General features: G+C 42.8%; 1 protein-coding gene across 17 annotated transcripts in view; it reads right to left on the reverse strand.

The window, feature by feature from the left end:
• The window catches only part of ARVCF (ARVCF delta catenin family member), a 247,318-nt gene that overhangs the window by 113,449 nt on the left and 106,124 nt on the right, over positions 1-27,745 (reverse strand). Inside the window, exon 1 of one of the 17 annotated variants that reach the window (XM_064392949.1) lies at positions 23,988-24,473. The exons of the other annotated variants lie outside the window; for them this stretch is intronic. Coding sequence (XP_064249019.1) covers positions 23,988-24,008 — 21 coding nt within the window. The 5' untranslated portion in view covers positions 24,009-24,473. Of the gene's footprint in view, positions 1-23,987; positions 24,474-27,745 lie in introns of those variants that run through there. 17 annotated transcript variants of the gene reach the window in all.

Here is a 27,745-nt window from a genome sequence, read left to right on the forward strand (position 1 = left end):
ACTGGCTTAATCACTTCTAGTTTTTTCCCTAGTTTATTGGGCAACTTTTCAGAAGCCCTCAAGTTCTCCTGATGCCTGGTATTCCTCCCACCAGCGCAGGCAAAAGCACATCTGGAAATAACACAACTCTGCTTTTGCTTGTAATAACAACAACCAAACAGACCTTATGGAAACACATTTCATCTCCTATGCACAGGAGAGTGTGAACAGTGAAACAATGATCTACAGAGGTGATGAAAGATGGAGCAGAGTGTTTCTGAAGCAGTGTTCACAGGAGCAGCCCAAGCAGATGCATGGCTGCACCCAGCAGTGTGAGAGGACACAAGGCTTGTGCTGCAGCCAACAGCAGACCACTCACTAGAAAACATCATCACCTCCTGATGTGCTTGATTCCTCAATAAGATAATACAAAAATAAAATAACATGGCTACATCACAGTGATATAGCAGAAAAATCATACACCTTGAATGTTTTGTCCTTTTTTAACATAAAGGATTTTCCATTAGGCAAGGACAGCCTTTCAGTAGTAGAGTAGTATTTCATGGGGAAAAAACCCCCATCAGCTTTTCAGTTACTGAAGAGGAAAAAAAAAAGCATTTCCAGATATCCTTTTGAAAAAGGACCATTGAGACCAATTCTGTTGTCTACTTCAGAGATCTTTAAAAGACGTTTTGTAATTTCAAGCCAAAGCACATCACTCTGTCATGGGGAGGGAAGAGAAAAGAAAGGGGAAAACAATTTAATTTCCCCTGCTCATCTGAACACGCATCAAGTGAGCCTTTCAACAAACTCATAAAAATGTGCAAGGCAGACAGAAATAATTTAGGATGCATTTAGAATTTACTGACTTGGCCTGGTCATACGTTTGATAACATATCTTGCTGTTGGTATGGCAAGCGGGGAAAATAAAATTAAAGCTGATCTGTGAAAACTGGCAGGCTTAGCTTTAAATGGAGCTTCAAACCATACCAAAACAAAAAAATATCTGATCTCTCTTTGGAAAATACTGTGGTTCTACAGAAAGGCTTCAAAAACAAAATCTTAAGAGCTCCTCTCAAGGCTGAAGTGCAAAAATGTATTAAGAGACATGAGGTGCCTCCATTTCTTCGTGGTTTTTTAATGCTTCAAACTTCCCCCTTGGACCCGAGGGAATTTTTGAACGCCAGGCTGCCAACAGCACACCAACCAAGGCATGCAAGCAGGTCCCAGCTTGGACAGAAGACAAGAGTGCAAGAAAATCCAGACACACTATTCAGTCTCCCTAGCTTATGTCTGGAGTAAGCAATCTGAATTTGACAGTGTTTCAAGAAAAAATAACTAAAACACCCAGTGGGGTTTTTTTTAATTTACTTTTGAATACACTGGTGAGAAGGACTGGGGAAGAAGCCTCTTGTTGCAATGCCTTACAGCTACAGAGAAAGCAATCCAACCTTCTACAAAATAAGAAACATAGCAGAAAACAAAACCAGCCAAAAGCTCTTCAAAATGATCAAGCACAGTGCTACCTTGCAATCTACCTCTTGATTAAGCAAGAGGTTTGGGATGCTTCAAAGGGCACAAAATTTTACTGAAAAAGCCACCACCTCAGCACTGAGAACAGCAAAGCCTATCCAGGCTCAGTACCAGCCTCAATGGCCTCTCCCCAGGATTATCTCTGTAGCCTCCCATTCAATGCTGTTTAACACACCACAGCACACATTTCAGCTGCTAATTCAGCTCTCTGGTCAAAACAGGCAACAGAAGCAAACAGATCATTTCTCCCCAGACCCTGATTTCCAACCTATGATCATTTATTTATGCACAGCAGTGTTCACAAATTCATCTCCAGCAGCCCCTGGAACACAAAGCTCAGTAACCTGATATGGTTTCCATGAGACCAGTTACAGAGATTGAAGGAAGGAGCATTAAAACAAAACAAAGCAATGAACTACAAGAGAGTCGATGATGTTTCAAGGCATGTGGCAAGTCTCTCCTACCGATCACTCTGCCAGGTCTTCAACTGAACCACAACTGAAAAGCCAATTTAATAAACATCTCTCATTTCAACAGGCAGGACACCACCAGGCACCAAGAAATGTTGCAGCTCAGCAAAAAGATAATGCAGTGATCACTGGGTGGGTATAATAGAGGGATTACTTTACAATTACAGCAACAATGAAAAAGCAATTTATACAGTAACACGCTGGTATACTGGCAAGCGCCTGTCCAAAGGGATTAAATGAATGTTTGACACAGACTACAGACAGAAGAATGTCTTTAGCAGAAGGTTTATGAACTTCCCTAGACAGTCATATTTCTAAGCAATGTCCCTTAAAGACAGTATCTTGCATTTAGACCCATTTTAGGTAACAGGCACAATGCACAAACAGAAAATAAAGTTCCCTTTAAGAATCCTTATTTATTTGAAGAGAAGCAAAAGCACATTTGAAAAGGCTAGGTCACTTTTAATTGCTTCAGAAAGCATACCTCAGTGGCCCCCAAAATGCCTTCATTTCTTGGGCTAAAACTGGCCAAAGAACCTCAGAGATGGGTAGCTCTTGGGGAGCTCCTGCTGCAGCAGTGATTTGACAGAATATTTCAGCAGCCCTCAGTAGGAATAATAGGGAAGCAGGCACGAGAGAGGAAGTTATCCAGGAACACTGTGGGGATGGCCTGAATGGTTCACAGCGCCTCATGCCCCTGAAGCAACACCCCTGGTACTCTCTGGAAAAGAGCTGCTTAACAGAATCAACTTGTGAGGATAACCTGCAGGTAGAGCAGGCTCCCTTCCAGAGCAGGGAACATCCAACTGAGAGGAAAAAAAACCCCCACGCTTCACAAGAGAAATTCGGGTAGTTCAAAGGGAGGGCAGATGAACATTTTTACAAACCACAGAGCTTTTAGCTCTGGTTGATTTATTAAATGGGTCGTCCTCTTTTTCCTATCACTTCAGGCAACAGCTGAATTATTCAATGAGCTCCAGTTGACTATGTTGTTTCTAAAACACTTGGGCTACCTCTGGGGAAGGAAGACAAGAGGGGAGAGGGAATAAAAACATGTTTAAAAGTTAAAGAATTTAACAGAAGTGGGTCCTATTCATTTAGAGAAGTCTCAGAAGCAGAGAGGAAGTCAAGCACTTCTGCAGGTCTCCTGGCTAAGGAAACTTGTAGCACATGGAGAAGTGGAGATGTGCAGCTCAGCTGCAGCCTTGTTCCCGTGCCAGTTCAAGGGCAATGTCCCTTCTGCTCCCACAAGCAGGATTCATGGCTCCAGCCCCAGTGACACCCACCATGGCTTTGGTAACAAACACATGCTTTACCCTCTGAACTTTCCCATCCCTAACAGAACTGCCAGAAGAATTTCTCCTGCAGTCCAGTTGAGAGAAAAGAAGTTTTCAGACAATTCTTCCGGGTTTAATAACTGCAGTGCTTTTTTTGCCAGCCTACAGCAGAGTGACTCGAACTGGACAGGGAGAACAAGAATGAAGCCAACCTCTCAGTGAGGCAAATACCAAACATCAGGCTAACAAAGCAACATTCCTCTGAGCACACCATTTCTCACGGATCACCAGCTCCAGGACTTAACTTCATAGTGGCATTTAATTACTGAAAATGCTGTGTGATGGTCATGTGAACAGAGGTTAGTTTTCAAATGTTTTTCAGATTTCAGCAGTAGCAGAAGTGGTTGGTCATGAAGTAGCAGATAAGCTCTTGCAAAACTCATGATCCATTTATGATCCAGCAAAGAAGAGATATTTGCTGCAGAGAAGGTCAGCTTGCTAGAAGAAAGCCTGTTGACAGCAGGGAATCCTGCTATCATTTGTGCTTGCTCAGTAATTGGAGCTGGATGCAGGAAAACACAGGGATCCATCAGCATCAGCCAAGACAAAATCAAATCAGGAAATACATAAAAAAATTAATATAATCAAAGAAAACAAAGGACCTGACAGCAAATCACTGAAGCCAAAAGCAGACACAGTTCTCTACTACACCAAAAAAAATTTAAAAACCCCCAAACCTGTAGATAATTTACTCATGCATGATGTATTTTACTACTGCCCCCAAACACTTGCAAATCACATATGTATATTTTAAAATAAAATTAGTTATTTATGGCTTTTTAAAATATTACAAGAAATTTACAGGCACATAATCCATAAGGACACAACCAGAGCATTCTGACCTGAGTTAATCAGAGGATTCCACATGCCAACTGATGCTCAAAAACAAAGATTAAAACCAGAATGCAGCACTGACAGCTGGCAAGAACTTCAGAAATGTAAAAATGGTAAAAGATCAGGAAAACAAGACTCAGAGCAAATAATCAGGGTCCAGACCTGGGCCCCATATGTCTGCCAACCATACCAGTTTTGTGGGCCAAGTACCAGTACTGAATATTGAATTCTCTCTTACCCCTCAGGTGAGTGGAAGAAATAACAGGATATACTCACTGGATTTATCTTCCCTCAAGAATTCCCATTTCTTTCAAATGTTGTCTTGAACCAAAACACTCTCCCCCAACAGCTGCATTGTCCTGGGTACCGTACCGACTCCTACATGGCTTTGATAACAGAATAGCCAAGATCCTTTACCAGTGATCTCTGAATATTTCTTCCCACCTTCTTCTTTGGTTGCCATTTATCTCTTGTCCAGATGAAGTCTGTCCAATCCAGCAAGTGCAGGTTGTCATTACTGCACCAATGGCACTGATGCAGGAATTTTAAATATGTGAGTTTAGTTGGTGTGTACTCATTGGGATAACTGTGAATGCAGGAGAAGAATTACTCACTGCAGTGATTTCAAAAGGATACTTTAATAGCTTTTTGTAAAAAAGAAAGTTTGAGCTTCTGAATCACCGATGTAAAACAATCAAATCTGCCTATTTTTTTAAAACCAAGAACACAGTCTTTTTGTTGTATTCCAGTAAAGCTGCTTCATTGTAACCGGGCATATTGCACAATGCCAATTTTCAGCCTCTAGTGTCACAGGGAAATTCTCACTCGAGTAACTTCCATTCAGTCCTAGCCAAGAGCATTACAACTTGTATAAAGCTGACGTGTTTTACCCAGAGAACAGCACCCAACCAATCCATTTCAAGCAATCGATAAAGTTTACTATACACACCCAAAACTCAATATAGAGGACACATCTTTGAAGTAATCTAGAATATCATCCCTGGGAGAAAACTACTCACTAAAGCCACTTCATTTTAGTTTTTGTGTTTGCTGTGGTTTTTTTTAATAAGCAAACAAGATTATGACAGAAATTATGCAATAGACAGGAAAGGGGCTTATCTAAAGTAAATAAAGCCTCCTGTTTGCAACCAGCTGACAGCATTTGGTATTTCTCTCTCCTTCCCTCCACCTATTTAAGACCAACTTTTTTTGAAAGTTACAAATCAACTTTCAGAAGAGATTTTCAGGTGAGTAATGACTCCCTTCTTGGTGTGGCCATTCTCATGGCACCACTGAGCAGGAAAATTGATAGGATATGGTACAAATTTGACAGTGAGCAGTTCAGACACCAAATGCTGCTTGAACTTGCACAAATTCTTTTTAGGTTCACTTTTTAGAATGCTAGGTACATTATGAAAAACAATACAAGCTTGTGATGCATCCATCAGTAAGCTCAATGCAACTCAGGAAGAATTATAGAGTTTCTATTAAATAACTCCAATCTCCTCAGACTTTCAGAAACCTTGAGACAGCCCCCCAAAGCTGTCTTGCATTAATCAAATGATGCAGCACCAGAAGCTAAGGGGCTGCCAGCGGGTTTTTAGGGACAAAGAGCATAGGGGCAAGACGTTCAGGATGAGTGACCTCATGTCCAAACCTTCTCTACAGACCAATCCTCTCAGTAAGTCACAGGCAGTCACATTTTCTCCTGATAGCCATCAGAGGAAGAACACTGAGGGCAGTGCTCTGGGGAGAACGTGCCTCACATCAGCCTGGGAACAGGGCAAGTTGCCTGTGAGAGCTCCCCAACAACTAAAGCAGAACTGTCAGGGTAAACCTCAGCACCTGCTGTTTCTACAGCAGTCACAGTTCTGCCTGTTCAACCTCTCAGGTATCCAAGGTCTCCAGGCTACACCTGGCTGTACAACCAACCACATCCATGGGCACTCTGACATACTACCAAATAATCCAGAAAAAATGGAAAGGACAGAGGTACCATGGTATTCAAATGAGAGCTTTCAAACTGGAAACACAACCAGAAGCAGTCAGGACAGCAACTGGACACTGTCTCCAACAAGCTGCTTTGAACAGGAACATCACACATTTATCTACAAATTCCTCCTGTTTGTTTTTTCACTATCCAGCAGAAACAGGTCAGATGAGCCATGTATGTGCAAGAACTCCTACTGGCTGGACTTTGTGGGCAGTGTTGACTACATATGTCTCGCTTGCCATGTCTCTTACCACCTACTGAATCCACAGGGATCAGCATCTGGACTCCTCATGGTTGCTGGAACACAGACACAGCAAAAGGTCCAATCTTCAGCCCTGCAGCCACGGGTGCTCCTGGCACAGTGCCTGCTCTCATCTCAGCCCACACAGGGCATGTGCTATTTACTCTGTCAAAACATTCAGAGACATTTAACCTGCCCAAGGACTGTCCACTTGTCTGCCCACAGGGGAGAGGAATGAAATTAGTCATCATAAAGAAAGAAAAAACCTCCTACAGCTCCTTTTCCTCTCTGCTCTGTGAGGAACATGCCTGGCTGGAGTGACAGCAGCAGAGGCAAATACCCTGAGCCTTTAGCAGTAACAAAAGGGGAGTGAACAGGGGCAACACTCCAGGTCTAGATCCCTGAATGGGGCAAGACATGATGGCGTGTCCCAACATGCCTTTCCTCTTGACATTGTTATCTGAGAAATCTAGATTCAAATCATCAGACTTAGTACTTTATCATTTCAGATTTTGCACACAGAAGTCTTGGAAATCACATCATCCACTGGGAAGAGTAATTTCTGGTTGACTTATCTGAAACTTCAGAGAATAACTGTTTACTGACATTCTCACAGAGGTAATCAACAACATACAGAATCCCACATTAGTTCCCCACAGCCAAGCTAACAGACTTTTCATTAAAAAACACATTGGAGTAGGGATCCCCAGGACAAAAACCACTATAGAACCCTTCTTCAGCCTGATGATGGGCCCCCAAAAGCTTGCCCTAACTCTCAGCAGCAAGAGAATGTGTGGGCTTTTTGACTAATTTTTTTCTGTTTAATAAAAACAAGGCATACAAGACAGAAGGTGGAGAGAGGGAGGACAAAGCAAACAGTCTAGGATCCTTTTTTAGACTTTTTTTCTCTAGAAAAATAAACAAACCCTGGGAGCCTTATGACACAGGAGGTTCTAACTGTTCTCTGTAGACCTTCCAAGCACAAGAAAAGAAAAACAAAGGCATTAATCTGGGCAGTAACAATGCCAATAACCACATTCCAAAAGCCATGGTGCAGTTAAGGTGCCTCACTGCTGCATCACCACCACAATACATCATGGCAGGTAAGAAATGTGGAATTGGAATTCTCCAAACCTATGGGAATAGAAATCTCACATCAATTCCAGGGAAAAATAAGTCTTGACCTTTCTCCACTTGATTAGCATCTGTCACATTTAAAGGGTGACAAAAATTCTCTGTCTGTTCCCTTAAATTCTGGAAATTTAACAGGGAGTATTTCCTCAGCAATGATCCTCCTGCTCTTGGCTCACTCGTCTGCTGTCACTCCAAATGCCTCTGGAAACATCAGCAGGATCCAGATACCCCAATTAAAAGCTGGCATATGCTCAACTGCACTGCTGAACAACCAAGTGTTAGTCCCCCAGTCACTGACCAACAATTCCCTCTGCAAAGCTGCCCCTCCAGCACTGCATCCTGTGACTGGCCATGGTCGATTTGGGAAGTTTGCAGGAGTTTAAAATAAATGTATCACTCTCCTAACAAAAACAGTGACGTTTTTCTAGACATAGTTCAATCAATTTAGTTCTGTTACTCATAAAAGCTCTTAAAACCTGTCTCCAGGGCTCTCCTAGCACTCCAACTATCTTTATTTAGATAAATGTCGATCCTAGAAACTTAATTGTTGTCCTTCTGATACAACTGCCTCCTGTCTGATACAACTGCCTTCAGCTCCCACAGCCAGAGCGACTGAAGGAGACACTGCCATTAACTGAAGCCTCTTCTTCAATGAAATCCACAGCACGAAAAATGCAGAAATAGGTCACTTGGAAGAGGGGGGTCACAGCCACACAGAATTGGTAAGCAACACGTAGACCATGTATGGCAAAATAATGGTACAAAAGGACACTGAGCCTTTGCTGCAGAGCTCTGCACATCACTGCTCTGACTCACAGGTCACGTTGCTCACACAAAATGCCTGGTTAGGGAAGAGCACTAAGTTGAACTCTAGAAGAAACAGGCAAAAGGAAAGAAGTCAACTCCTACATATTTAGCAACAGAGCTAGCACAGACTGTGCACCCATTACAGCAGAAAAGGCCTATTCCCTTTACCTGTTGTTACTAAATTCAAAACCAATTTATTTACAGGAGATTTTCCATAACAAACAACATTCAAGTGGAAGTCATAAGTAGCTTACTTGAAAAGACAACATGCAGCATGCAACATAATCTCCTAGAACCTAAAGCAGATATGCCTTACAACCTCTCTTTTTTGAGCTGGTCACTTGAACAGAGGAATTCTGGAAACAAACAAAATACCACCAAAATCAGTATTCTGGTTCCTCTTTGTGGCATGAAATCAACTTCCACCCTACTAAACCAGCTGACTGGTTTCACCAGCATCACCTGAGCTTAGAACCTTATGATGTTTTAATTTACTTGTTTCTCCCTTCAATTTTTCAGCATCTTGGCATGCTTGGTGATTGGTTAAAAATATTTATCATGAGATATGTCAGCATGAAAGGAGAAAAATCATGTGGGATCTCATCAGTGTAAAGAAATGCCTGACAGGATAGTGCAGGGAGGATGGAGTCAGTGGTGTTCAGGGCAAGGACAAGAGGCTTTGGGCACAAACTCAAACACAGAAGGCTTTATCTCAACACCAGACACTTTGAGGGTGACTGAACACTGGCAGAGATTGCCCTGGGGAGCTACAGAGTGTTGGTCCTTGGAGACATCCAAAAGCCACCTGCAAGTGGCCCTTCCTGAGCAGGGGTTGGACCAGATGAGCTCCAGAGGTCCCTTCCAACCCCAGCCACTTGGTGATTCTCTTCCTCCAAAATACACTCTACTGTTTTTTAAACTATAAATCTGCATTCCAGTTCCTCTCCAGACACTCCCCACCTAAAGCAAACCAACAGGGAAAAACAAACCTCAAAGCCTTTCTGAATTGCCTCCCCCACATTCAAATCTGCAGTGGCCATAAACTCATGCATAGTAATGATCAGCTTGACTTGGGGCTAAATAAACAGACTTCACTCAGTACTGCTTTCTAACTGTGGCACAGAGACCATGAATTTCCTCCTGCTCATCAGACAGGCAAATACATATAAAAATTAGTCTGGAACATTGGAAGAGTTGGTCTTCTGGATATCTACCCCATCCAAAACACACCTGTCCAAATAATTAATAGGTCATAATCTTAAGTGATACAAAATAAAATAAGAAATATACAGTTTAAAGCATCCTGCTGTATTTTCAGGCATGGGCTGAAAGCTACACCCCTCAAAATGCCAGAAGCACTGACATTCTCCCTCAGATAACCCTGAAGTTACATCCCCTGGTTTCCTCAGTGCGGAGTGCAGCATCCAGGAACTGTGACCTGCTTACCTTTATCTCAGTAACAAAGTGTTGACAATCCCTCCAGAATTCATTCCTTTAACGGAAGGAGCAAAGTTCAGAGTTATCTCTAGATGTGCTAAAGCCTGCTCAGTCTGTCTCATCTCCCCACTGTCCAGCTGGATGGGATGGCCTGGCAAAGCTGTCTCTGCTCACCTTCAGCCTCCCAGGATGCTGCTAAAGGAATTGCTTCAACAAGCCAAAGCATGCAAACATACCCTTCACAATCTCCCTTTTAAAAAGCTCCTTAAAATCCAGCTCTTCATCAGTCATCACTGTAAAAACCTCTCCACTCTCTGCCTATGTGACCTAACTTATTTAAAGAACAGATTCCTGAGGTTCCTGTCTGGCAAATCAACCCCCTTAAATCAGGCACCTTTAATCACATGGTCCCCACTAGGGGTAAGAGAGGCATGTTCTCATGTATGTTCTTTATACCTGCAATATATTCCTAATACTCTAACAGGTACCTGCTTTCTGTCATACTCTGTGCTTGTTTAACCTTTACATCATTGTTGTCTAGAATTAATTCCATGTAATCTCTGACAGACTGTCTCCATAGTACTAACACATCACCCCACATTATTATATGCTGACATTCACAGCCACTTCATGAGACAAATGGTCCTCACTTAAATGCTAAATCAGCAGCCATAGTGTGCTCTAATGTGCTTCTCACTAAATTGATCCTTGCTATGGCCAGCCACAAAAATGCAACTGACACATTGCACACAATCTTCATTCATCACATTTCAATTAAACTTCAATAAGGCTGACTTCAAGAGTGCCACCATCATCACCAGATGGCCAAAAGTTCAACTCGGCACCAGCACACATAACTTGCTGTGCCATCAACACCCTCCATTTAACAGCCTCCTGCTTCTGTTTGGTGGCAACTCACTGTCCCCTACAGCAAGAAATCCCAAAGACAACCCAGAGCTCGGATCTAGTCTGACAGTTTGCAGTATTTAAGACACAGAATGGAAAACTCTTAAGGAAGCTCAAATTTTCAAAAGTATATTACAAGTGAGGCATTGAGTAGCTCCCAAACCTTTCTGACAGCTGACATCTTTCTGCACTTACAAAATTCAGTGAGCTAACGAAAGAAATATTTAGATATTTGAATTATTGTCCCTCCAAAATGAGGAGTACTGGGCTATAGATATTTATCTTCTTTACGTCTTATGTTACTTCAACAGCCAGCTAAAAATAGAAAAATGGTAATTATTTAGCACATCTTTAAAGCAACAATTTCCCTCCCAATTAATTTCCAGTTCCTCAGTTTAATTATGTACTCAAATTTTCTTGACGCACACACTGCAAGAAGCTGAATGTGTTTCCTGTAAATTTAATCACCTTCAGAAATAATGACCCTAAAAGAACTTTGTAAGCAAAGAGTAGAGAAGTCCCTTCCACTAAATCTGCCTGAATGGGGAGAAGCAGAAATTGATGTCACCAGACAGTAAACTCTGGAGCTTGAACGCAAGTAACAAGTTGCTTTCACTTGCCCTCAGGGTAAATGACCCCACCATAATAACAAGTAGTTCCGGCCCAAATAAGAATGAAACTCATCTCACCCCCCAAAAAACAGGGGTCATCATTATTGCTTACAACATCAGCCACTGTGGAGCCCAACTCAGGAGCCTTAATGTCTACTGAAGCTGCAGACAGTCCAGACCTACTTCTGTCACTGCAGAGACAAAACTCCTGTAAACTTCTCTAATACATGACTGGAGCCTCGGGGAGAGAAGTGGGAAGCAGAGATCAAGCACTGCCCTGCTGGTACCAGAGCAGAAATACCAGCAGGGCAGAGCAAGGCAGCTGCTGCACTCAGATCAGGCAGAAACCACACAGACCCTTCTCCACCCAGAGCCAGGAGAAGGTTACTTCCAACAGCTCCTATTATTTTCTTTTCAGCATTTCTCTATTCTTCTACCCTGTGGTGTCCTCCTAGAAGGGGCAGTGTTCCAAAATCCAAGGAACAAAGCAAGAGAGGCACGTTACCTCAGAGGAGGGCACAGAGCTCCCCTGCACACAGAGCCCTGCCTCGCCAGGGGACACAGGTGCCTGTGCAGAGACCCCCCTGCCACAGGACACTCCTCACCCAGCTGGGACAGGACTCCTTGAACCTGCCTCTGAAACCTGCCTTCACGTTTAATCCAATCCTCTGCTGTGCACCTGCATGGCTTTTGGCTCATGGTGGAGGCAAGAGGGGGCAGGAGATCTCTGCAGATAAGGGATTACTTCAGCATTGTACAACCAGAAGACAAGAAGGAAAAAACCCCTTACTACTCAAAGCTCTGTCATTTGACCACAACAAAGGGGAACTTTTACAACAAAGCATTTCTGAAATCAAATATCTGCTAAAAGCTTAGAGATTTCAAGCTTGTCTAGATTACTAACCAGGTCTAAGTGGAAACACACAATCAGACAATAGAAAGAAGGCAGGGTTAGCAGTAAAGCACAATGATCTTATAAAATATTTAAGCAAAGCATGAGACCATTGATAATAGGCACTTGGGACTGAACAACAGGCTATGCACATAAACAACGTGGGGCTTTGGGGTTTTTCCTCCAAACCTCTAGCATATGGGCATTTGTGGGCAGGGAAGCAAAAAAACATTTCAGAAAGAAAAAACAAGCAATATACACAGGGACACATTCCAGATTTGCATGGTAGAGTCCCTGTAAAGCATATTTGCAATATTATGCACATTCTACCATAGGAACAGACATGTACACACCTAGAGGTTCTGGAACCTTCAGGTTATTGAGGAAACAACACAAGAAGAAGGATTCTGCTGAGAACAAAGCTCTCATACTTACCTCCAGCACGCTGTTTCTGTGCTGAGGCTGGTCAAACCTGAACAAATCCATGGTTTAATTATTAATAAAGCCCCCACCCCAGCTAAGGCAGGTAGGCAGCTGTACTACAGTATAAACACATTAAATTACAGCATTTTTAACTCACTTGCTTAAAAATCAAGTTTTTTTCAAAAATTAGAATATCAGAAGGAGACCAGGTAACAGGATTGAACTTTATTTCTCTTCTGAATCACACACTTCATCTGAGCACAGCACCTACTCCTGAAACCACTGATGGACAAAACCTGTGTAGGCTCCCTTTCTGCTTCAAACCCCAGACTCAAGAAACTTCAGGAAAATTAAGCCAGCAGTGATAATTTCTCCTAAGAAACACCCAATCAGAGATGATAATTACTTGCATGTTTTGCTTTACAATAAACAGACTGACATCAGGCAAAAGCAAGTTTTACAGGACCCTATGCAGCACACCAGCAGTAAAATTCACTTGCTTAGCAACCAGAGAGGAGGGGAAGGCCTGCATCCAGGAAATATTCCAGGTGCGGTGTCACAGACCAAAATCTGGGAAAGAAGTGCAATGGAGGTTACAGGCTATGGGTTCATGAACTTCATGTCAGCCTGGAGACAGGCTGAAGCAGGAAAAGGGGCCATGTACTGCACACTCAGCCCCAGCATCACTTGGAGTATTGCACTGTCTGGACACCACAGCTGACCCACCCCTCAAATTCAGGGAGCTCTGTCTCCTTTTATCTAGGGGCATTCAAATCTTATCAGGAAACAGCTAAACAACTGGCTCCTGTTAATTTGTGCCAAGTGAGGAATTCTACACAGGAGCAATGCTCAGGTTTTCTAGGAAGGTAACTCACAGTAGCTTACTTCAAGGTTGATAAGTAGAAAAAAAATACAAAACCATTTTGTATGTTAAAACACAGCAGATCCTGTTTATGCTCAGAGGGAAAATATAAATAATTAAGAATGTATCATATCATGCCCTTTGTCCTCCCTTAGTCTACCTTCATTACCACTGATCAATTTTTCTGCAAAAGGTGAACAGTGGGTTCAAATCCAAACCCTTGAGAAGACTTTAATTAATGTCTTTAAGCTGAGAGTGACCCTTTGTAAACAAACATTCTTCTACAGATGCAGTAAGTTTGATCATCACCATGACCACCATCAAACACTGCAGGTTTCCATGAAGGAGCTGATGTTATGCAAAATTCCAAAAGATAATGAAGACTCTCTTTACACAGCAAAACACTGTACCAGCTTAAAAAGCTGAGAAGACAGAGAAAATGAATAACAATACATAAAATGTAACTAGAAACAAATTACACCCTGGAAATTTATATTTTTAAGGCATTTAGACCTGTAACACTGACACTTATCCATAAGCTGGAGTGGTAGTCAAGCCTACACCCCAATGAAACCTTCAGTGTTCCAGCTGTACCTGCAGCTGTCCTCAGCTGCACACCTACAGGTTAAGAAGAAATTAAATCACAAGGTGATGTTCTGAAGCCCAAGTTTTCCACTGCATTTGTGGCTACTGTGTGCATTTAGGCTCCTTGCAAAATTTTCTTTAAACCGCTGCCTATTGGATACAAAGCAGAGAATAAAGCTGTAAGAAAGTTCTGTAAATTCTGGAATAATCCCAATACTGGTCAATCATACATCTTATTTAAAAAATGCAATCAATACTGGAGATATAAAATATTAAAGAAATACTTAAGGCAGATATCTCTACTTCTCACAACTACTACAGGGTGGAGGTGCATGGTTCCCTTATTCTTGCTGGGTTTATAACTAACTGCATCTGGATTAAACCCAGAAGATTTATGAAAAATTGATGTTACACCAGAACAAATTTTTGCTTGAGGTATTCCCCCCTCCCACCAAAAAAAGTTGAAACACCTATGCACCCCAGTTTTTACAACAATAAAATAATTACTTTCCTGTTACTGAAGTTGCACAGGATATCCCTGTCAACAAGGCAAGGGGCTAAAACTGTCATAAAAGATAAAAAGAGCAGGGCAAGATTATTACACTGAAATCCCAGGAGGCGACCAACATCTATCTTACTTAGAGGAAGATTCATTCAAATTTCATCAGCCTATTGAATGAATAAGGTAGGCAGAAAGGATGCTGCTATCAAAGGGAAATTAATGATGACCTGAATTTGAAACACAGCAATCGCCCACACAGAGACAGACTCACAACGCCTCTGTGCAGCCCGGATTCGTCAGAGAAAGCTGCATTCTGGGACATGTCAATTAAAATTAAGAATGAAATAACTCTGTGCAACGGTGCTGAATGGCATTTTCTCTCAAGAGACCACAAGTTCCTATTGAGGTTTCAGCTGTGCAATCAGATTTCCGTTCTTAACTCTTTCATTTCCAATGGACTTGATCTGTTCATGACACTCTTCCTTTTCCTTCAATTCTCACCTAAATCCAAAGACATAATTGTATAGAGTCTTGGACCTACCTGTAGCCAAAATCTGGACTATGCTTCTCCAGAGCTAACGAGATATGAGTGCTGCAGAACACCAGCTCTAAATGGCTTCGTACACTATCAGAACTGAGCTGAGAAATTCAGGAACAAGCTAAAAAACCGAGAAGCAGCCTGTAACCTCAGGCTGAAGTGCACTGCTCAACCAGGCAACAATTCTGAGAAAATGGACCTCAGGAGTTGCCAGGGCCAATATTTGAGTTTCATTTGTCCAATGGAGAAGTCACTTTCATCACCCCCCACTGCCTGCCCCACACACAGCGTGTTCCAGAGCTGCCTCCCAGCACGGTGAGCAGCCCGTGTTCAGCTGGGATGGGACCAGGAGCCCATGGAATCCTCGGGCAGCCAGGGCTGCACTCCCACCTCCACTACAGGAAATACAACACAGCAGAACCCCAACCACAGGGCATCTATCTGGGCTATCTCATGACGTGCTCAACAAAGCCATCTCAACATTTTACCTCAGGAGAACATACGAGCGGCATTTTAAGAGGGAAGTACCTTTCGCAAATTTTTACAATTCAAAAATTTACAGGAAATATTATGGAAAAAAAAATCATTTAAGTGTGTGTTTCAACACAACTAACTTAAACAGCACTTTTTCAAAAACATTTATTTGTAATTTACAATCAGGAGAAAACTAAATCTCCTTGTCCCTTTAAAGGAAAACTGAATTTTTAGAAGACTAAAACAAAACACTTAAGGGAATTTTAAATACAGGAAAGAGGGATAAGAGCATGGGGGAAGAACCCAACAGACTTCGTAAATATTTTTGCAATTCTAGTTGCCAAAACAGTATCCACATAACGTAGCTCAGCCAAGTTTCTCGGAACAAAAAAATCCAAAGAGCAACAATTCATGAAATACACCCACACATCTGCAGTGTCTTTCTGCAAGCATACACAGCACTTCAGCTGCTGTGGACATGACTCTTCCTTTACTATCTCGATTTACATGGCAGATGCTGATCTAACCAGGGTCTCTTTTTCTGGAAGGGCTCTGGAATTCAGCCAAGCTAGGCATGGGTGTTACACATTATCTGCTATGCCTCTTGGTGGAGGCAGTGAAGGAAGAAAATTAAATTTTATCTGAGTACTGTAAAGTTTGCGCTGGCACTGGTAAGCTGAAATTTTGAAGCGTCAGCTTTGTGGGAAAAAGAAAAATAAAACTGATCCCATGTAAATGAAACAAAGATGATTCTGACTGGAGTCTCAAAGACCAAGAAGAAGAAAAACTTACAGGATTAACAGTGTGCCACACTAGATTTAGAGAAACTGCGGGCAGATGCTTCGGTTCCTATTTACACATCAAAACCAGCAGTCAGTTTTCCAAATTATTCAGCAGATTGACACAGCACCTTTTAATTGATCTCTAATCGTATCTGCAGCTGGTGCATACTAGCTTAAATGTCTGAAAGTCTGTCCCTCAATCCTGGTTACCTATATAGCAGCAGTTTCTCTGAAGATTTGGCCCTTGAAGACATGGCATGGGAAAATAAATTTTTTAATCCAACATATTAAGAAGGGTCACAACTTTTTCAGCAATGAACTGAACAATGTTCTCCCTCTCACTTTGCTTTTTCATACAGCTGATGGACGATAATAATTTCTGTATGTTAAAATATAAAAGCTGCAACTGTAAATATGAAGGTCCATCACCAGTACATAAAAAAATTAATTAGTGCTTCTTTGCACTCCTTGCAGTGCAAGAAGGGTGGGTGCAGTGTCACTTTCTGTTTGCTTCATACGTCCTGAACATTATCCAAGTAAGTCTTTTTTGGCATCTCCTACAAGTAAAATGACTGATGGCTGCTGGTTTTGATGTAATTACAAATGGCTCTCCCCTCCAGAAACAACCTGCTAAAATGAATATTTTACCTTAGAAACAAAGTACTACCCTTAAAAATTGCCAGCAGTGTGCACTAATACACAGCCCTGGTATTACTGTGCCACTAACCAGTGTCATGGCTGTCAATGACAGATGAAAAGCTGAATAGGAAAGAAAAAAGAAATGGGATGTGATAAGACTGCATCATAAAACATAAGATAAATGTGTCACCATGACCACATTCTTACCTCAGGTAATAAAATAACATGTCTTGCCTGAAAGAATTGCCCAGATGAGATGAAATTGCTAAGGACAAATGTGACATGTTCCTCATCCAGCACACATGTACTCACATTTACATAGGCTAATGGGAGGAATACTTTTTTTAAAACTCTTGTAAACATACTATAGTCAGAAATACAGACCACTCCTGTTGGTCAAAGAGGAGAATGAAGACCTGGAAAGTATAATAAGATTATTAAAGCATATGGGTGAAAAAAAAATATATTACTGAAAAACAGACACAGGAGCTGCAGGATTGGGTTCTGACCCTCTTAGTGCTGGGACACAATCACCCTGCAGAAGTGAATTAAACCATAACCAGCACACCTCAGAAAGCTGCCAAACATTTAAAAGTATCTACTGACTTGCCTAGGAGTGCTAGAAGGCAAGGACAGGCTTTCTGCATGACTGATCCACTGAAATTTCATCCAACCACAAGCATCAGGAGGCACCCTGCCACTGTCCCCCTTCCTGGGGAGGAAACCAGAACTTTGCCAATCAGCCAGTGGGTTCAGCTGGAACAGCACATGAAGGATGCAAGCCCTTCTGAAGTCACAGCATTGGGAGCTTCAAGGCACGAGTAAACCAAGGCACAATGCACACCTCCAGTTCCTGCACTTCCATGACTTAGGAATGGCCATTCTGGATGCCACAGTAAGGCAAGGTCACACCAGGAAGGTGCCTGGGAGAACATCAGCACGACCTGATGCAGAACCAGAGCAGCTGTTCAATAGAATTTATGCCAATATAAGAGACACTGGGTGCCATAAAAGAACTTCTAGATACCATTTCAATATCAAGAATTAGTTTGGTTTATCAGTGATTAACAAGGATTCAGGAAGGTGCTGACAGAAAAATCTAGCCACCCAGATAATTTGCTCTGTAAATAAGTAATTTTGTCCATTCTAAACAAATGTTTCACATTACTGCAGTGCAGTACTGTGTGAAGCCCCATATGTAATCTTTCATACCAGTTTCTTTATCAATCCTTTCTCCATTAACATACTTTCAAAGGCTTGTATTGAACTCCTTAAACAAGTGACTTTATCTTATTCACATCTGTAGCTCTAATACCTGCATAACTCTGGTACAGACACTGATTTGTGTCTTTGTGAAGTATCACACACCCAAGCAGCCAAGGCCCACTCACTGCCATGCCCAGGAGCCAAAAGGGTCTTTATGCCCTTAACAGCAAATTTACCTGAGAATCATATCAAAAGGGTGGGATGCAAATATCTTCAGATGCAAAACTTACTAAAATAATTTCCAGAAGTTTACAATTCAAAGAGCAGAATAATCCTGGTCACACAAAGGATCTGTTTGTATCTCAGGGCTCTGCCATCCATAAACAAATTGTGCTGCATCTCTTTCACCAGCTCCTTAATCAATTACAAGCTTGTACTCTGAAAGGACTGCTGAACATTCTAGGTGATTCTTCTGATCAGTCTTACACTACACACATCCAGAGTAATGCTACTTAAATTAAATCATCATCTCATCTCCACATATGTATTTTTATACCCACACACATATATATAAACACACACAAAAATACAGTCTCTACAGTACAAAAATAAGCCCTGACTCTGGTTTCATTACAGACGTTCAAGAACAACTCTCTGAACACTACAATAGTCTCACTGAGAAAGTTTTACTGAAAAAGAAAGTTCAGAATTGCACCAAGTGATTTAGCTGGTAGAGGCAGAAATTTCAAAGCTCAAAAATACTTCAAGTTTAGTTAAAACAATTTATTTTTTGAACACTGAGGAGTTGTGATGCTAAGGATAGACATGTAGGATTGGATAAAAGGGAAAACTGGTATTTCAATCTCCTGCTGTAAGCAAGTGTGGGCCTGACTCATCAGAGAGGCAGAGAACACCACTGAAGTTATGGATTTTCACATTGCTGCAGTACAGAGGGAGCACCAAGTTCATGGAGTTTTCACCCCTTAATGCAACAGAAAGGATTCTGCCCACCCATTGGTGGGTGGCAGAATCTTAGACACAAAAGATTATGCTGCCCTAAGAAAGCAAGTGCTGCTCATCTGGCTTCTCTCAGGTATAGTCAGAGTTGCTCATTCTTAGGTATAAAGGCAAATTTAAAAAAAGGTCCCAAAGCCTGGCTGCAACTTAATGAGAGACAGAAAACACAAAGGACACAGTGACATTTAAAACTATCAATGTTTGAGTTTCAGCTTCCTTTTTATCCAAGAATTTGAAATACACTCTCTAGTCTCAGGATTTATTTCAGGAACTCCATTTACTCTTCAAACTTTCACTGGAAAAACAAAACCAAAGAAAACCTACCAGCAAAATCCTGTGTTTCACTTCTCACGTGCTACTGAAACAACAGTGGCTTTAAAAACACCTGAGGAATACAGCCTTCTTATTGCTCTGGTCTGTCCTTGGCAAGATCTGAGCAAACCAAATGCACACAGAGCACCCAGGCCAAGGCACTGAGGTTTTGCACTGCACTGTCACCTTGTTTCACCAGCAGAGCCATCACATGAGCTCCTGCCCACACGCTCCCGGTCATGCCCTGCCCTTTTGTTTCTCCCAAGAACTTCATGCAGAGCCACTTCTCCTCCCTGTTTCAGGCCCAGGAGGGAGGTACAACCCTTCCAAGGGCCACAAACAGCCTGGTTCAGGATGCCATTCCTCTTTTCATGGAGCTTTGACGTTTGCTTCAGTTTTTCAGCTGCACTGGTTCTGTCCCCAGAATGGTTCCCAAACATGAGTGCATTACCTTGTTGCACATTTTGGGAAACCAACAGCCAGCAGCAGTAAAGAACAGGATTTTCTGAACCCCAAGGCTGAACCTCCCATCTCACACCACGGCAATATCCACAAATATTTCCACAAAGGAGAAGAGGCAGTGGTGCACTCTGAAGCACTCTGAAGCAGGAGCTTTTTAAAAGTTTCTCTGCATCACAGCTACAGAATTTTGGTAGCACAGAAGAAATAATTTAGAGCAACTGAGGAACAAAGGCAGGAACAGGTAAAGATATGCTAAGAATATGCTAAAATCCTTATATTCAGTGAAATGCTTTGTTATTTTAACACTCAAATGCAAGGACAGAACTTCACCAGTGGCCTTGATCCTACTCCTACCGAATCAAACCTTAATTTAGTGGCAGGAATGAACTCCTGGGAAAAAAGTGTTTGCAATTCAACGTTTGTGAGTAGCCTTGTTATAAACATCCAGTCCATCCAGTTTCAAATGTGATTATTTAACATGCTTTTTTCTCCATTTTATCTTCCTTAATCAGTATTCCTACATTTGGAAAGACCTTGAGTGCACACATCTGCTTGTTTTTAAAATTTGTTTAAAAAAAAAAACAACAACAAACAAAAAACCACACTACACCAACCAAAACCACCAAAACATATTTTTATGTTTTTATTTTTAGTAACTGCAATGTAACTCAAGCAAAAATTTCAGCCAGCCTGATGCTCCATGTACAACAGCTCCAGACCTTGGGGACAGGTGGTTAAGCTGCACAGCCTCGGGAAGTGCAATTGCTGGAATGCTTTGTTTGGTAAGTCCATGCTGTTACAAAGCTGTGCACTGACATAAAATGGACATTATAGGCCCTTGCACCTCCAACAGCACTGTTAAAGGAGCACAGTTCCTACTGAGGCATTTTGAGAAACAGAACACTTCCATTTCCACATCATACACCAGTGGCCTCCTGCAGCCCCAAGGCTTCCTGGTTATGCTGAAGGGCTCAGCTGTGCAAGCTCCTCCAGAGAGGTAAAGGCACACTCTGGCATCTGAGCTGATGTTCCACACCTGAACTGGGCAATAACTGCCCAAAGAGTTCAAAAATCCACCACCCTGTAGAGAATTACTGCCTCTGTGGCAGAGCCATTCAGTTGCTCCTGTACATGGTTCAACACCCCAGCAAGTCCCAAACCACATTTCCTTTGCCCAGCTCTCCTACAGAGGTCACAGCTGCTGCCAAAGGGAATGCTTGGGGGAGCAAGGAGGACTCAGGAGTGGAGACTGCTGCATCTCTTCACTCCAAGGCAGTAGAGCGCATTAGACCTGTTTCAGGCCTGTCATGTGAGAACCCATGGGTGAATCCCTACAGAGATCCATGCCAAACCTCACACTCCCTTCTTATTTGGTTTTTCTAATATGACTTGACCAATTCCTTGGAAAATGATGGTTCTATTGCACGCTGCACCGCCATGAACATTTCTTCCACAAGCTTTCATTGGTACGGACTCACAGCAGGGATGTCACTAATGCATTAACTGCTGTTTCATCCTGCCAGATCTACAATTTCATACTCCCTCACATCAGTATTATCCTCTAGTGAAATGCTTCAGGAACAAAGTGCTGAGGAAGGCCAGCTTTACTGAGGTCAATGCCTGAATCCAGAATGCTAATAAAGTATTCTCCTAAGCAAGAATAACAGAGAAGTGAAGAGCTTTTGGCAAAAGTCACTTTAAGTGACTCCTTTCCCCTTCACAACTTCATGGCCCTGAGGCAAGCCAGCACTTCAGGTTTCAGATCCAGATCAAAGCTGTATGTGATACTGCATGAACATATATTTTAACAGTTCCAAACTTCAAGATCCTTCTCAGTTTCATAAACTCTTTACTTTCAAGGCCACTGCAGATACTCAGCACAAACTTCAACAGCCTTCCTCCCTCATGAGCAGGAAGGGGAATGGCCAAGGGAAGACTCGAGAAGGTGACACCCACCCCCACACATCACAGCCACATTTCTGGTTTTCAGCATTTTGTTCCTCTACCAGTGTTCTCAGGTACAATGCTGCTTTTGTGGCCCAGAACTTCAGGAAACGTGACTATTCCCAGCAAAAGCATGATTAGAAGTTATTCTTCATTATTTTTAATTACTATTTCACAGCTGGCCTTATCTAAATACAACAGGCCTTCACTTAATGTGGCAGAAGTCCATTGTAGTATCTCCCCTATCTTTATCTGGATGGATTGTATAGACTTGTCATCCACCTCAAAGTCATTTATTCATTTGGTTCAGTTTTACTTAATTGTGATCATTACAGCTGAAGAATTACTTTCTAGAGGCCCTGTAACTGCACAGTAAATTTTTCTGACAACTCATGGCTTAAAACAACCACCTTTCATTAAGCAAAGCATGTTCTAATAAACTGCTGTGCTACCAGACTGAACAGTTATTCTGTGAAAAGACCTCAGAATGCATCCAGAACCATTATTCCAACAGAAGAGATAAAATACCACATCTCTGTCTAATCCTCAGCTATGACAGACAGTGTGAAAATTAAAACCATGACATTTTTTTGTTTTGATATGGAAGAAGAATTTACAAGCTAACTGAAAAGCATGACCTAAAGTGATTAACTACAACCTTCCACTCTCACTCAAGCTTTTCCGCCTATCAACACTGAAAACCCAGAAGACACGAGCACAGCTGTATTGCATGGGTCAAAAGACATGAAATACACCTTTTTTTTTACTGCCAGCATTCTGCTCCTTACCTCCAGCTTTTTCCTTTATGTATTAAAAAAACACAGACAAAACCAAAATCCCTTGGAGCTACTAACTAGATCAATCTATCTAAAACTCAACAATCCATTGCACAGAATTTGACAGGTACAGTAGCTGTGGGTCAGACAACATGAACAGCACCACAGACAAATCAAATCCCTTCCTAAGACGCCCACAGGAAGCATGACACACAAACAAGTACCCAAACAAACCAGCATTCAGCCACCTCCAGCAGGCAGGACTGTGATTCCAGGGAATCCTACAGACAAAGAAATGCTCACTGGAGGACCCAGCTGAAAGGGCTACTTTCCCCTCAAGGGAATCAGCATCCTATTTGCATCATGAAATGATTCAGCCTTCTGTTCCTGAGATGGGTGGGCAAAGCACAGGGTATTAAACCAAGCCAGAGAAACTCTAACAACCCCAGTGCAATGAGCCTAAACAAATTCAGGGATGTATTATCAGTGATGCATTACTGTGGCATTCTCTTATTCTACAGTACTCTGTTTTAAATTACAAAGGCAGAGAAGAAAAAAGAGGATTAAGAAAAAGGCACAACCTCATCCTAGTCAGCTCTACCCTGCCACCACCTGAATTTATCAGGTTTCCTGAGGCTTACAAGGTAGGAGAAGGAGGTTACCCACAAAAAGCACCTATGAATTACAGGAGTCTATATGATCTCTATTTATTTAAATCTAGTCTGCAACAGCTTTGCCCTGGATTACCCAATGACACTTGAAAGTAAAGAATAATATTTGAAATATTTTTGCACTAAGCTGTAAGTCCATTATAACTACTAAGACGACAGCCAAGAAGAACTTTATGTTTAAGATAACATTTAGAGTGAAAAACCACCGTTATTTCTCTGGTATGTCCAGCAACAAAATCAAAGAGAAAGCTAGGGAACGCAGTATGGGAAAAGCAAACATTGAACAAAAGCACAATAGCAAAGCTTTCTCTTTTAAAAGCACTATTTCTAGCTGTTCGTGTCAAAGAGCTCCCTAGATTTATTGAGCAGGACGAGAAGGTCAAAGAACACAATGGCTTGCTTTTTTGGGTGTTTCACCAGTTAACACAACAGAGACAAAAGCAGATTCTCTCTCGAATGCTCTGCTAGAAAGAGCAGCTCAGCTTTTGCTCTTAGTTCTCAGCTAAAAACGAAAACACAAGTCAACAACCCCTTCCAGCGCTGACAGCTTTCCCCACGCCACCAGGACCCGCACACGCGGCCGCAGAGCCCGAGGGGAAGGACACAAGTTTCGCACTAACCTGTTTGAGTTCCGCAGGCATTTATGCGAGGTGCAGGTCCGGCTGTGCCCAGCGCGGAACACCCCCGGCTGCCCGCAGCCCCTCCGCGGACCCAGCCCGCTGCTCTGACAGCCTCCGCAGCCTCCTCCCCCGGCGAAGCTCGCTCCTTTTGTACCCGGACCGGCACCCTCGGCGCCCCAGAGCCCCTCCGCAACCTCCCTACGGACTGAGCCCATCCAGGGGAAAGCCCCGCTCCGCCGGCAGGACCGGCACCGCCGCGGCTCCGGCAGGGGACGCGTCCGCGCCGCTCTCACATGGCTGAGCCGCCGCTGCCCGGCGCCGGGAGGCTCCGTGCGGGGGGCGGCACTGACGGGCAGCCGCAGCCGGAGCGGGCCACGCCCGGCGCGCCGGGGCAGCGCGGAGAGGGGCAGGGCCGGGCAGCGGCAGAGCTGCGGAGCAGCCACGGCCGTGCCCCTGCAGCCTGAGCCGTGCCCCAGCAGCCTCGGCCGTGCCCCTGCAGCCTGAGCCGTGCCCGGCGCCGCCGCGCGGTCCCCCCGGCTGCCGGCGACTGCGCGCCCGGAGCCCCGGGGGTTCCCCCGCTCCCCGGCCCGCCCCCCCGGATCTCTCCCGATGGATTACAGAGACAAAGAGGGAAGCCGCCTGTTCCCGGCGTCTCTCAGAGCTGTAACCTGCCGGCTCCGGCGGTACAGAGCCCTTCCCACAGCGCCTGCCCGGAGAGCGCAGCTGCCTCCGGAATTACAGGGCGCTCTGCAAGAAAGCACAAGAAAGGAAACCTTCTCGCTTGCTTACTTTTTGCACTTCACTTCGAGATTGATGGCATCCCTAATGCACCAACACCAGAGAATTATGATCTTCCATCACCGTCTCCTCCCTTTTACACCTTACACAGGTGCGATGAGGCTTAGAGCTGAAAAGTGCAACTGGCCTCATTTTTTAAAGCCATTCACCTGCCCACAAACCTGTCCCACATTCATTAGCAGATTGCCTGGATAAATTACTCATTACCAAAATGAATGCCAGGTGTACTACACCTTGCATCCACCACATTCTGCAACAAAAATTGGGACTTCACAGCATGGTTCAACACGGTTCTCACATCCACCTCTTCCTAGTAAACTGGAAGTACCTAGTTCTTAACATTCATTATTTGAACAAGGCTGTGAACCTCTATGAAATACCTGGGAAGAAGGAGAGCCTTCCCATACTTCTTATTCTAGGATCTGATCCTTCTTTCTGCTTTTTCCACAAAATTGCAGCATCAAGTCTTGAAAGAAAGAGATGTAGCTTGGTATGTATAAACCAACCTTAACTAAACCTGAGCATTTTTCCCCCTGGAGCCACAACAGGGCAAGAGGAGAAGCTCAGCCAGCCCTGAACCAGAGCCCTGCCCTTCCATGGAAGTTGTTGACCACATCTGGGAGGATCGAAGCCCCAAGTGCTGGAAATCCAGCACTGCTTGCAGACACCAGCCAAGAGGCAATGGTGTTCTGCCTTTTCCTACGAGGTTCCTGCAGCAAACCAAAGCAATAAGTAAATCCGACACTGTAACAGCTGGTGGCTGAACAATGGTAATTAGGGACTGAAAGATGCTGGCATCAAATTAGAGACTATCCCTGGAAAACAGGCACAGTCAGAGCCAGGGAGACCAGCTATACACCAGGAAGAAAGGTACAATTGAATTGTCTTTAATTATCAGAATAGGCAGCTTTGCACAAAAGGTTCTTTTCATCCCAGCTTCAGGTTGCCTGAAAATTTTAAAACATCCTTCCAGCGTCCCCATAACTAACAGTCAATTTGTATCAATCTTACCAGAGGAACCTGAAAAAGTGGCATCTCCTATACAGACATTTAAGAGTGGAAGAAATGTTTCAGACCTATTTAATTCTCATTTCAGCCTTCCTACTACTGCCAGTGTCAGCATTCCAGATGTATACTAGAGTTAAAGCTTTGTACTTTAGGGGCAGAGAACAGGGCAGAGCTACTTTACCCAGCTCATCCTAGTTTGTTTAGAAATAAATGCTGTAAAGTTTGACAAGGGCAATGGCAGATGTTGCACAAGGTTTAGCTGAAGTGATTTGCTTCACTGGAGGGAAAAGATGTATTCTATCTACAGCGGAATAATTCAGAGGCAACTGTAGTGGCCATTAATAAAACACATAAAGGCCAAAGCAAAAGGAATGGGGTTTGTACAAGTCTCCTGTACTTTTGTACAGTGCTCTCCCACCCCTTCTCCTTGTCCAACTTTTCTTCAGTTAACAAACTAAAATAGCTCCACTTTTGTTGAGGCCATGCTGGCACAGAACAGCACCATTCAATTTAGCCATGCACATGGCTATGTGCCAGACCTTTATACCCTGTCAAAGAAAAAACCAGTGTAAAGCCTATATCCATAGGGCACTGAAGGAGCTACTCCTGCATGCAAAGCAACGAAACTGAAAACCTTCCTGGATGGGCTTGCCAATTCTTACTCACATAAGAAGTCTCTCATGTTGTAAACCCACATGTATTTGTGCAAGCCACGCAAGATTAGTGCTGCTGAATATTGAAGTCCCACCTGCTGGAGTCAGGTTGTTATTTAAAAACATGTTTTTCCTCTAAAATATAAAATAGATGCTTGTAGGCCTTCTGGTTGTAAAGTAAATTTTGAAAATGTTTTGACTCAAAGCTAAAAGATTTTTTTTAAGGGAAATTACATCTCAAGTGCCCTTAGCCTCTTGCAATATTTTACTAGCTCATACAATTCTGAATGCTCAGATTTGGCAATGTGAAGTAAAAGAACTAATTACCTAAAAAAGAGTTATGGATTAGATCCCTAAGGTTAAACTGAACTTCCAGATTCTGCCAACAAACACTCTATCCATTAGTATCAGACTGCTGACTACATCACAACCTTCCCCTCTTTTTAAAAAATAAACCTTAAATTCTTAATCTGACTTTATTTTTTTTTCCCAGCTGCAAAAGTAGGGTGAAAACCTTCTTTCTTCTTGGTGAGAAATTAAAAATTTATAAATAGGAAGGGATTTAATTCTTTGGAAGATGGAATAGTATAGTATCTCAGCCAAGCTCTCTTTTCTTACTTTCTCCCATTACCCTTAAAAAATTCCCCATCACTAGTGCTGCTCTATAGATTGATCTGCTCTCAGAGGCAGTAAAAAGGAAATGGTTTACAGCTCTGCCTGGGATCATAACATATGGCTTCAGTGATATGTAACTTCCATAAACCCAACAGAGCAAGAAGGCACAAGATGAATCAAGAATCCCAGGCAAAAGCACCACCATCACCCATGGCAATTCTCTGAATTAGAGAGCCTGTATTCATACACGGGCTTCCATGCCAAGGGTATTTTATTGTTCTTCTGGGAATTTCATGCAGCAAATAAACAAGGTAAGTGGGAGAACTAAAGCACAGCACACTGGGATGTGTCAGAGTGCCCCACAGTTGTGATTTTAATCCACACAAATGCAAACAGGACATTCTATCTCCAAGATACATTTTGAAATCTTTTCCTGTTAGCATTATCATAATTTTTAAATGTATTTGAAAAGTTGCAGGAGCCCTTTCAAAACATCTGTACTTGCTCCTAAATGGTTGCATGACTGTAGTGGGAAACATCCACCCAGGTATTTCTAACATTGCCATGAACATGGTTTTGACAATCTTCTTGCTCCCATACTGCAAGTCTAGAAATGGAAACAAAGCCAGCTTGCCTCAATAGGGAGCTGTTGTATAAATGGAGGACAATTTTAGGTGTCTTCTT

The sequence above is a fragment of the Passer domesticus genome, chromosome 17 (genome assembly GCF_036417665.1).
Source record: "Passer domesticus isolate bPasDom1 chromosome 17, bPasDom1.hap1, whole genome shotgun sequence".
In the NCBI taxonomy this organism is placed as follows: domain Eukaryota; kingdom Metazoa; phylum Chordata; class Aves; order Passeriformes; family Passeridae; genus Passer; species Passer domesticus.